Source organism: Salvelinus sp. IW2-2015, linkage group LG17, assembly GCF_002910315.2.
Source record: "Salvelinus sp. IW2-2015 linkage group LG17, ASM291031v2, whole genome shotgun sequence".
In the NCBI taxonomy this organism is placed as follows: Eukaryota; Metazoa; Chordata; class Actinopteri; order Salmoniformes; family Salmonidae; genus Salvelinus; species Salvelinus sp. IW2-2015.
This window is the reverse complement of record NC_036857.1, coordinates 7,139,512-7,151,960: the sequence shown is the minus strand read 5'-3', so window position 1 is coordinate 7,151,960 and position 12,449 is coordinate 7,139,512. Positions and strand designations below refer to the sequence as shown.

The following is a 12,449-nucleotide window of genomic DNA, read 5'->3' as shown; positions in this document are numbered from 1 at the left end:
GTGACAGGCCCAGACAAGAGAATTTGAAAAATATACACTAGATGGCACTAAAGTTTCAAATATAATGTATGAATCACCAACAGTGAAGGAAGGAATTACTCAACTCCATTGTAATATAATATTCCTTATTTTTTTTCGCATTCTCAGTATCGCCTGGAAACCTTTATTGAGTCAAGAACCACTGAATGGAGTCAGCAGCCATACAATGGTAACTAATATTGGTGATTCAAATGACCCTATTTATTTTTTGTGTTATTTAAATGTCCAGTTCCACTGTTGTATCTGCATTTATTTATATCTTATTTTTGTATTATTTTCTTTGGTTTAGGTCAGCCAGTGGATGCCTATACCCAATCACCCCCTGGGCCCTGGGATATCCTTGCCAAAGCCCCCACCTTTTTTCAGGATGACAAACAGGTCATCAAAGTTCCCAACACCTCATCTGTCAAGGTATGTATTTCTCTGTTGATTAAAGCATGACAGAAAATATACTGAAAAAACATATATACAGTACCAGTCAAAAGTTTGGACACACCTACTCATTCAAGGGTTTTTCTTTATTATTGACTATTTTCTACATTGTAGAAATAACACATATGGAATCATGTAGTAACCAAAAAATTATTAAACAAATCAAAATGTATTTAATAGTTTAGATTCTTCAAAGTAGCCACCCTTTGCCTTGACACCTTTGCACAATCTTGGCATTCTCTCAACCAACTTTTCTAACAGTCTTGAAGGAGTTCCCACATATGCTAAACACTTGTTGGCTGCTTTTCCTTCAGTCTGCAGTTCAACTCATCCCAAACCATCTCAATTGGGTTGAGGTCGGGTGATTGTGGAGGCCAGGTTATCTGATACGGCACTAAATCACTTTTCTTCTTGGTCAAATAGCCCTTACACAGCCTGGAGGTGTGTTTTCCTGTTGAAAAGAAAATGACAGTCCCACGAAGCACGAACCAGATGGGATGGCGTATTGCTGCAAAATGCTGCGGTAGCCATGGTGGTTAAGTGTGCCTTGAATTCTAAATAAATCACAGTGTCACCAGTAAAGCACCACCACACCATCACATCTCCTTCTCCATGCTCCACGGTGGGAACTACACATGCGGAGATCATCTGTTCACCTACTCTGCGTCTCACAAAGACATGGCGGTTGGAACCAGAAATCTCAAATTGGGACTCATCAGACCAAAGGACAGATTTCCACCAGTCTAATGTCCATTGCTCGTGTTTCTTGGCCCAAGCAAGTCTCTTCTTATTTGTATCCTTTAGTAGTGGTTTCTTTGCAGCAATTCGACCATGAAGGCCTGATTTCACGCAGTCTCCTCTGAAAAGTTGATGTTGAGATGTGTCTGTTACTTGAACTATGTGAAACATTTATTTGGGCTGCAATCTGAGGTGCAGTTAACTCTAATGAACTTATCCTCTGCAGCAGAGGTAACTCTGGGTCTTCCTTTCCTGTGGTGTCGTCATGACAGCCAGTTTCATCATAGTGCTTGAAGGTTTTTGTGACTGCACTTGAAGAAACTTTCAACGTTCTTGAAATGTACAGATTGACTGACCTTCATGTCTTAAAGTAATGATAGACTGTCGTTTCTTTTTGCTTATTTGAGCTGTTCTTGCCATAATATGGACTTGGTATTTTACCAAATAGGTCTATTTTCTGTATACCACCCCTACCTTGTCACAACACAACTGATTGGCTCCAATGCATTAAGAAGTAAAGAAATTCCACAAATTAACTTTTAACAAGGCACACCTGTTAATTGAAATGCATTCCAGGTGACTACCTCATGAAGCTGGTTGAGAGAATGCCACGAGTGTGCAAATCTGTCAAGGCAAAGCGTGGCTACTTTGAAGCACTTTTTTGGGGGATTACTACATGATTCCATATGTGTTATTTCATAGTTTTGATGTCTTCACAATTATTATACATTGTAAAAAAAATAACGAAATACCCTTGAATGAGTAGGTGTGTCCAAACCTTTGACTGGTCCTGCATATACAGTTGAAGTAGGAAGTTTACATTCACATTAGCCAAATACATTTAAACTCAGTTTTTCACAATTCCTGACATTTAAACCTGGTAAATATTCCCTGTCTTAGGTCAGTAAGAATCACCACTTTATTTTAAGAATGTGAAATGTCAGAATAATAGTAGAGAGTGATTTATTTCAGCTTTTTCTTCTTTCATCACATTCCCAGTGGGTCAGAAGTTTACATGCACTCAATTAGTATTTGGTAGCATTTCCTTTAAATTGTTTAACTTCGGTAAAACATTTTGAGTAGCCTTCCACAAGCTTCCCACAATAATTTGGGTGAATTTTGGCCCATTCCTCCTGACAGAGCTGGTGTAACTGAGTCAGGTTTGTAGGCCTCTTTGCTCGCACACGCTTTTTCAGTTCTGCCCACAAATTTTCTATAGGATTGAGGTCAGAGCTTTGTGATGGCCACTCCAATACCTTGACTTTGTTGTCCTTAAGCCATTTTGCCACAACTTTGGAAGTATGCTTGGGGTCATTGTCCATTTGGAAGACCCATTTGTGACCAAGCTTTAACTTCCTGACTGATGTCTTGAGATGTTGCTTCAATATATCGACATAAATTTCCATCCTTATGATCCCATCTATTTTGTGAAGTACACCAGTCGCTCCTGCAGCAAAACACCCCGACAACATGATGCTGCCACCCCCGTGCTTCACGGTTAGGATGGTGTTCTTTGGCTTGCAAGCCTCCCCCTCTTTCCTCCAAACATAACGATGTTCATTATGGCCAAACAGTTCTATTTTTGTTTCATCAGACCAGAGGACATTTCTCCAAAAAGTACGATCTTTGTCCCCATGTGCAGTTGCAAACCGTCGTCTGGCTTTTTTATGGCGGTTTTGGAGCAGTGGCTTCTTCCTTGCTGAGCGGCCTTTCAGGTTATGGCGATATAGAACTCATTTCACTGTGGATATAGATACTTTTGTACCTGTTTCCTCCATTATCTTCACAAGGTCCTTTGCGGTTGTTCTGGGATTGAGTTGCACATTTTGCACCGAAGTACGTTAATCTCTAGGACACAGAATGTGTCTCCTTCCTGAGCGGTATGACAGCTGCGTGGTGTTTATACTTGCGTGCTGTTGTTTGTACAGAAGAACGTGGTACCTTCAGGCGTTTGGAAATTGCTCCCAAGGATGAACCAGACTTGTGGAGATCTACAATTTTTTTTCTGATGTCTTGGCTGATTTCTTTTGATTTTCCCATGATGTCAAGCAAAGAGGCACTGAGTTTGAATGTAGGCCTTAAAATACATCCACAGGTACACCTCCAATTGACTCAAATGAGGTCAGTTAGCCTATCAGAAGCTTCTAAAGCCATGACATAATTTTCTGGAATTTTCCAAGCTGTTTAAAGGCACAGTCTACTTAGTGTATGTAAACTTCTGACCCACTGGAATTGTGATAAAGTGAATTATAAGTGAAGTAATCTGTCTAAACAATTGTTGGCAAAATGACTTGTGTCATGCACAAAGTAGATGTCCTAACCGACTTGCCAAAACTATAGTTTGTTTAGAAGAAATGTGTGGAGTGGTTGAAAAACGGGTTTTAACGACTCCAACCTAAGTGTATGTAAACTTCCGACTTCAACTGTATGATGTTACCTGATGCCTGTCGTCCGCATTGGAAATACACAGTATTTTCCTAACACATCGTACCATTTTAATTTATTTTGTATAACCTGTTCTAAATACACTGCTCAAAAAAATAAAGGGAACACTTAAACAACACAATGTAACTCCAAGTCAATCACACTTCTGTGAAATCAAACTGTCCACTTAGGAAGCAACACTGATTGACAATAAATTTCACATGCTGTTGTGCAAATGGAATGGACAACAGGTGGAAATTATAGGCAATTAGCAAGACCAATAAAGGAGTGTTCTGCAGGTGGTGACCACAGACCACTTCTCAGTTCCTATGCTTCCTGGCTGATGTTTTGGTCACTTTTTGAATGCTGGCGGTGCTTTCACTCTAGTGGTAGCATGAGACGGAGTCTACAACCCACACAAGTGGCTCAGGTAGTACAGCTCATCCAGGATGGCACATCAATGCGAGCTGTGGCAAGAAGGTTTGCTGTGTCTGTCAGCGTAGTGTCCAGAGCATGGAGGCGCTACCAGGAGACAGGCCAGTACATCAGGAGACGTGGAGGAGGCCGTAGGAGGGAACAACCCAGCAGCAGTACCGCTACCTCCGCCTTGTGTGCAAGGAGGAGCAGGAGGAGCACTGCCAGAGCCCTGCAAAATGACCTCCAGCAGGCCACACATGTGCATGTGTCTGCTCAAACGAAGAAACAGACTCCATGAGGGTGGTATGAGGGCCCGACGTCCACAGGTGGGGGTTGTGCTTACAAGCCCAACACGTGTGCAGGACGTTTGGCATTTTGCCCAGAGAACACCCAAGATTGACAAATCGCCACTTGCGCCCTGTGCTCTTCACAAGATGAAGGCAGGTTCACACTGAGCACATGTGACAGAGTCTGGAGATGCCGTGGAGAACGTTCTGCTGCCTGCAAACATCCTCAAGCATGATCGGTTTGGCGGTGGGTCAGTCATGGTGTGGGGTGGAATTTCTTTGAGGGGCCGCACAGCCCTCATGTGCTCGCCAGAAGGTAGCCTGACTGGCCATTAGGTACCGGAGATGAGATCCTCAGACCCTTGTGAGACCATATGCTGGTGGCGGTTGGCCCTGGGTTCCTCCTAATGCAAGAACAATGCTAGACCTCATGTGGCTGGAGTGTGTCAGCAGTTCCTGCAAGAGGAAGCATTGATGCTATGGACTGGCCCGCCCGTTCCCCAGACCTGAATCCAATTGAGCACATCTGGGACAATCATGTCTCGCTCCATCCACCAAACGCCACGTGCACCACAGACTGTCCAGGAGTTGGCGGATGCTTTAGTCCAGGTGTGGGAGGAGATCCCTCAGGAAGACCATCCGCCACGTCATAGGAGCATGCCCAGGCATTGTAGGGAGGTCATACCAGCACGTGGAGGCCACAACAACTTACTGAGCCTCATTTTGACTTGTTTTAGGGACATTACATCAAAGTTGAATCAGCCTGTAGTGTGGTTTTCCACTTTAATTTTGAGTGTGACTCAAATCACAGACCTCCATGGGTTGATAAATTTGATTTCACATTGATAGTTTTTGTGTGATTTTGTTGTCAGCACATTAAACTATGTAAAAGAAACAGTATTTAATAAGAATATTTCATTCATTCAGATCTAGGATGTGTTATTTTAGTGTTCCCTTTATTTTTTGAGCAGTTGTACAATATGTATGGTCTGAAATGATTAAATATGCCTTTTTATAAAGTGATTTCATCAATAGAACTGTCATACTGTTTGGGGATGGGAGAACTCCCTGCAAGAATGTGCCGGAGTTGGTAATGTAAGTGTCAATATTAAGTTAAATAAAAAAGTATGAGCTGGCGCACACCTCACCGATAAATCTACTATAATTGAGAATTTCAATAAGCATTTTTCTATGCGTCTGGCCATGATTTCCACCTGGCTACCCCTACCCCGGTCAACAGCCCTGCACTCCCCACAGCAACTCGCCCAAGCCTCCCGATTTCTCCTTCATCCATGATAGCTGATGTTCTGAAAGAGCTGCAAAATCTGGACCCCTACAAATCAGCCGGGCTAGACAATCTGGACCCACTCTTTCTAAAATTATCTGCCGAAATTGTTGCAACCCCTATTACTAGCCTGTTCAACCTCTCTTTCGTATAGTCTGAGATTCCCAAAGATTGGAAAGCTGCCGCGGTCATCCCCCTCTTCAAAGGGGGAGACACTCTAGAACCAAACTGCTACAGACCTATATCTATCCTTCCCTGCTTTTCTAAGGTCAAGTTAACAAACAAATTACCGACTATTTCGAATCCCACCGTACCTTCTCCGCTATGCAATCTGGTTTCAGAGCTGGTCATGGGTGCACCTCAGCCACGATCAAGGTCCTAAATGATATAACGCCATCGATAAAATACATTACTGTGCAGCCGTATTCATCGACCTGGCCAATGCTTTCGACTCTGTCAATCACCACATTCTTATTGGCAGACTCAACAGCCTTGGTTTCTTAAATGATTGCCTCGCCTGGTTTACCAACTACTTCTCTGATAGAGTTCAGTGTGTCAAATCGGAGGGCCTGTTGTCCGGACCTCTGGTAGTCTCTATGGGGGTGCCACAGGGTTCAATTCTCGGGCCCACTCTCTTCTCTGTATACATCAATGATGTCGCTCTTGCTGCTGGTGAGTCTCTGATCCACCTCTATGCAGACGACACCATTCTGTATACTTCTGGCCCTTCGTTGGACACTGTGTTAACTAACCTCCTGACGAGCTTCTATGCCATACAACTCTCCTTCCGTGGCCTCCAACTGCTCTTAAATGCAAGTAAAACTAAATGCATGCTCTTCAACCGATCACTGCCCGCACCTGCCCGCTCGTCTAGCATCACTACTCTGGACGGCTCTGACTTAGAATATGTGGATAACTACAAATACCTAGGTGTCTGGTTAGACTGTAAGCTCTCCTTCCAGACTCACATCAACCATCTCCAATCCAAAATTAAATCTAGAATGGCTTCCCATTTCGCAACAAAGCATCCTTCACTCATGCTGCCAAACATACCCTCGTAAAACTGACAATCCTACCGATCCTCGACTTTGGCGATGTCATTTACAAAATAGCCTCCAACACTCTACTCAACAAATTGGATGCAGTCTATCACAGTGCCATCCGTTTTGTCACCAAAGCCTCATATACTACCCACCACTGCGACCTGTATGCTCTCGTTGGCTGGCCCTCGCTTCATATTCGTCGCCAAACCCACTGGCTCCAGGTCATCTATAAGTCTTTGCTAGGTAAAGCCCCACCTTATCTCAGCTCACTGGTCACCATAGCAGCACCCACCCGTAGCACGTGCTCCACCAGGTATATTTCACTGGTCACCCCCAAAGCCAACTCCTCCTTTGGCCTTCTTTCCTTCCAGTTCTCTGCTGCCAATGACTGGAACGAACTGCAAAAATCACTGAAGCTGGAGACTCATATCTCCCTCACTAGCTTTAAGCACCAGCTGTCAGTGCAGCTCACAGATCACTGCACCTGTACATAGCCGATCTGTAAACAGCCCATCCAACTACCTCATCCCCATACTGTATTTATTTATCTTGCTCCTTTGCACCCCAGTATCTCTACTTGCACATTCATCTTCTGCACATCTACCATTCCAGTGTTTAACTGCTATATTGTAATTACTTCGCCACCATGGCCTATTTATTGCCTTAACCTTACCTCATTTGCACTCACTGTATATAGACTTTTTCTTTTCTTTTTTTCTACTGTATTATTGACTGTATGTTTCTTTATTCCATGTGTAACTCTGTGTTGTTGTATATGTCGAACTGCTATGCTTTATCTTGGCCAGGTCGCAGTTGCAAATGAGAACTTGTTCTCAACTAGCCTACCTGGTTAAATAAAGGTGAAATAAAACATTTAATTTAAAAAAAAGTTGGTGGAGGTGCTTACTAACGGCGAGTAAACTATAGGCTATAATAAAATAAAGGGAGTCGCACACTCTATATACAACCTCCCAGTAATTTATTGGGTAAACCACCAACGATTCGGTATCTCTGTGCATTCTTCAGGATGATGTCATGAATGCTTGAACCAGGTTATGTAGACAAACATTGCAATTAGTGCAACCAATGACAATAGTGAGGGATGTCATACACTAGATGACCAAAAGTATATGGATAGTGGACACCTGATCGTCGAACATCTCATTCCAAAATCATGGGCATTAATATGGAGTTGGTCCCACCTTTTGCTGCTCTAACATCCTCAACTCTTCTGGGAAGGCTTTCCAGTAGATGTTGGGACTTTCTTCCATTCAGCCACAAGAGCATTAGTGAAATCGGGAACTTATGTTGGGTTGATTATGCCTTGCTCGCAGTCGGCGTTCCAATTCGATGGGGTTGAGGTCAGGGCTCTGTGTAGGCCAGTCAAGTTCTACCACACCGATCTTGACAATCTATTTCTGTGTGGACTTCGCTTTGTGCACGGGGGCATTGTCATGCTGAAACCCGAAAGGGCCTTACCGAAACTGTTGCCACAAAGCCATATAGTGTAACTGTTAAAATAATAGTTCAACATATTTCGATATTGTAAATAGCATTATCATCAGCATACATTATTTTAATTTTATATACATATTTCATTGTTTTCATTTTATCTTTGTTACATGTAATCTTTTGGTTCAACTGTAATGCACAATCAGTATTATCAACAAAGGGAACATTTTGGGTTTCACTCTGATAAACTGTAGAAAGAATATGTTAATTTAGCAGAATTGTTCATTAAAAAGGGGACTTATTCATAAAAATGGGGCTGAGGTCAATGTTCAGACCACTAGGGGTCAGTGTTTTTAGAGAGGAGATCCAGTAGGCCTCACTCTGTAGTAGCAGGGTCTCAATGTTATCTCCTTTCCTTGGTAGAGTAACATGCTCAATACCTGTGTATTTGAGGGCGGAGATAGGATGGTTAGCTTCAAAAAAGTGATCTGCTACTGGATAGTCAGTGTTCTTACACCTGATTGAGCTGTGGTGTTCATCTATGCATTGTTTTAATTGTCTTTTAGTTTGTCTTACGTAGGCTTTCCCTCATGGACAGGTGATTACTCCCTTTGTCTTGCATGAGAACACCCCTAACAAAGATTTTTCTGCCTGTGTGGGGGTGTCTAAAAATAAATATTTTTGGAGTGCTGTTGAACGGCATATGAGCCACATTTGTAGGTCCCAAGAGTGTCTAAGTGGGCTCGGAGCAGGTCAGATCTCACTAGGCTGTCCCCAATATTGCGGCCATGCTTGTACCCGTGGGGGTTCCTTGAATAGGTGTGCAATTTTTTTGTCTGATTGCAGAATATGCCAATGCTTTTTCAGGTTTTCTTTTATCTAAACACTTGGTGATACTTAGACCAAAAGACTGTTGCGTTTGTTTTTCTTCTTTGGTTTAGTTTTTAGAAATTCCTCTCTTGGTTTTTGGGATATTGTCATCATTGCATCATCAAGAGTTTTGTCCTTGTACCCTCTCATTTCAAATTTGTCTGTCATTTTCTTATTATTGTTGTCAAAATTTTACTGTTGAGGGGCCTCCCGAGTGGCGCAGTGGTCTATGGCACTGCATCGCAGAGCTAGCTGTGCCACTAGAGATTCTGGGTTCGAGTCCAGGCTCTGTCATAGCCAGCCGTGACTGGGAGACCCATGGGGCGGTGCACAATTGGGCCAGCACAATAAGCATCATCATTATTTTTATAGTCCTTCTATGGAAGAGATATATAGATGATATCTTTTGTGCTCTGGGAAGGATTCATTCTAAATTAATTCCAAACGCGGGTAAATGAGATCACTGAATATCTCAATTGTGCCCTGCAGATTGATAAGAGAAAAATAAACTATCTGGATCATCAAAGATGATGCATTACATCATGTACGGGAGTTGCAGCGATGAGACAAGACTAACTAAAAATGAGGATACCCACAGACCGCAACACCCTGCTACGCGCAGACAGTATGCATCCCCTTCCCATGAAGAATGGTTTACCATATAGCCAGTTGTGCAGGATTAAAACACATCTTTGGCCAACAGTCAGATTTTATTTTTACATTTTTTCCTCCTATTTCGTGGTATCCTCATTTTTAGTTACAGTCTTGTCTCATCCCTGCAACTCCCGTACAATGCCCGCTTAACCCAGAAGCCAGCCGCACCAATGTGTCGGGGGAAACACCGTACACCTGGCAACTGTGTCGGCATGCACTGCGCCCGGTCCGCCACAGGAGTCGCTAGTGCGCGATGGGCCAAGTACATCCCTGCCGGCCAAACCCTCCCCTAACCCGGACGACGCTGGGTCAATTGTGCGCCGCCCCATGGGTCTCCCGGTTGCGGCCGGCTGCAACAGAGCCTGGTCTCGAACCAGGATCTCTAGTGGACTCTATTTATTTTTTTATAGCCGACAATATTAAGTTACTAAAATTCACAGTTGCATTGCAGCCTTGGTAACAATGTAAAAAAAAAAAAAGATAATTCTATATTTTGACTACTGAATTAACTGCACCTTCACATTAACTAAACTACTAGTTACTTTCAGTTGTTTGAATGAATGTGATTCTCTTTGTTTATTCTAACTGTCACAAACAATAGCCTAAAGAATTAATCTGTGGTGTTGTCACTTGGTGCTCTATAAAGTGTGTCAGCTGTGTTATTTCCTTGTTTTATCACCGCTTCCAGAAAATCTGCTGGGTGTGCAATGGAGCTGGTAACCGTAGTAGTGGTGATCGATGCCATCATTGCCAAGGGAGGGGAAGGGTCAAGTAAGTATGTTATGCACTCTATTTATCAGCTTTTAAACACAGGTAATTAAAAATAGATATATTTGGGGAAATACATTTCTGGAGGAAAGGAAACTCCACAGAGAATCATAATTGCTTACTTAGCAAATGTGTGTAGCGTACAGTGTTTGTATTTCAGTCATTTCCCTATGGCCTCTCAGGGACTTGGGTGGTGTGGTTGACATGTTATTTATCTCATCAGTTGCAGCCATTGTCATGGTCAAGGGTCAAGGGAGTGTGAGACCTGTAAAGGCAAACGACAGCTTTTGGTCTTCATCAACCTCAAGGTTATATGGTGAGTGAGTGCTGGTGTTAGCTCAGCATTTTTCAACTGAATAACAGTATGTGTCATACATTAGATGCACTAGATCCAGTAGATCTCTGCTTCCTTTGTATGATTAACTAGAAGATTTGTTTATTGCTTATCTTCAACTTTGACTTAATTTCCTCTATTTCTGTATCCCCATTTACTAGGACTAATAATCTTGACGACTACATTGTGGAACAGTCGAGTGGTTTGCATGTGGTCAACCTGAGCAAGGTGTCCGGGCAGGAAATGTTTAGGGACGCTCAGTACATGGTAAAAAAAAAGTCATATTTTTATGGGAATATGACATCAGTCTGCATGAAATGAAGATATTTGGTGATGTACGTGAGACAATGGGTTTTTCCTATCAGTTTTTACCGTCTGTCGTGTAGGTTTACCCAGTGATGGGGTTCCCAGACCCTAATGTGGTGCGTGCTGCAGAGCGTTTAGTGAGGGAGCACCAAGCCAGGTTCTCTCAGACCTCACGCATTCTACAACAGGTACATACATTTTTTCCCCTACCTCATGATTCAAATAACAACAACTCCTTCTTTACATGAAGTATCTTATTATGCTGGAAGATTGTTTGTGCATTTGCTTGTTCTAAGTTGAAAAGGTTTGTCATGGTATTTGGCTTATTTTAATAACAGAATCCTCTCTCACACTCTCTCCCTCTGCAGCGCCAGACCATTGAGTTGATTCCTATCACCAAGGTGACCTACAAATGGAAGGGAGACTCACACATTTACTTTGTCTATGGGAATGAGTTCAAAGTCAGCGCTGATAACTACCCAGCTACCTGTTGCTGCACAGTAATGTAACCCAGATTTGCTTCAGAGGAAGACCTTGCTTTGATTATATTGAATATGGCTCTGTGTTCTAAAGAATGTGATTATAAATGAGTTTATGGTTGGCAGACTGTCTATCAGGCAATTTGCTATATCATTAAACAAATGCATGAATATTTGTATTTTCTACTTGCAAACAAACACACTTTTTGTGAACTAGACATGGATGTAATACAATTTCCACTGGAGTCATTGGGGACCACACAGGCCCTAGGATGAACCTACTCGGCACACACACTGGTTGAATCAATGTTGTTTCCACATATTTTCAATGAAATTGAACCAACGTGGAATAAACATTGAATTGACGTCTGTGCCCAGTGGGAAAAAGTGAAGATGGAAGGCTGGCTGTAATGTATAATGTACTGAAACCTATGCACCTAACCTATGCGATAGTTCTGTCATTTGTGAACATGTCTGCTAATTTGTACTCTTTTTTTATGATTGTATACAACAACTATCTGTGTGATTGATGTTCAATGGATGGCTGAATATCATTTCCATTGTATGTTATACTATTTTCTTATAGATATATCACCTTACAAAACAGAAATATGAACATTGATACAATTTAATGAAATAACCACATTTGGGGAATAACCGGACATATCTTGAGGGTGTTTTCTAATCCATTAATATTTGTTGAATAAATAAAGGATTTCATACTGTGTTTTGTGATTATCAAATCTTGGTTTATCTCGGCCCTGTTTGCGTCATAAAAAATCGACAGTCGGCGCTAAACTTTGACGTGTAAACGGTCGTCACTGGTTAGCACAGCCACAAAGGCATAAACCCCGCCTCTTTCCCCCCCTTTTTATAAACAATTTCTCTTAAAATCTTACTTTAAACCTAACCTTAACCACA

The 12,449-nt window shown here is 42.3% G+C and overlaps 1 protein-coding gene across 2 annotated transcripts in view; it reads left to right on the top strand.

Moving 5' to 3' along the window:
* Positions 1–12,255, top strand: part of ssuh2rs1 (ssu-2 homolog, related sequence 1) — a 28,777-nt gene extending 16,522 nt beyond the window's left edge. For both annotated transcript variants that reach the window (XM_070447817.1, XM_070447816.1), the window contains exons 6-12: positions 148–208; positions 329–450; positions 10,330–10,412; positions 10,633–10,725; positions 10,905–11,010; positions 11,130–11,237; positions 11,418–12,255. In XM_070447817.1, coding sequence (XP_070303918.1) covers positions 148–208; positions 329–450; positions 10,330–10,412; positions 10,633–10,725; positions 10,905–11,010; positions 11,130–11,237; positions 11,418–11,558 — 714 coding nt within the window. In that variant the 3' untranslated portion in view covers positions 11,559–12,255. The remainder of the gene's footprint in view (positions 1–147; positions 209–328; positions 451–10,329; positions 10,413–10,632; positions 10,726–10,904; positions 11,011–11,129; positions 11,238–11,417) is intronic.
* The last annotated feature ends 194 nt before the right edge of the window (positions 12,256–12,449 follow it).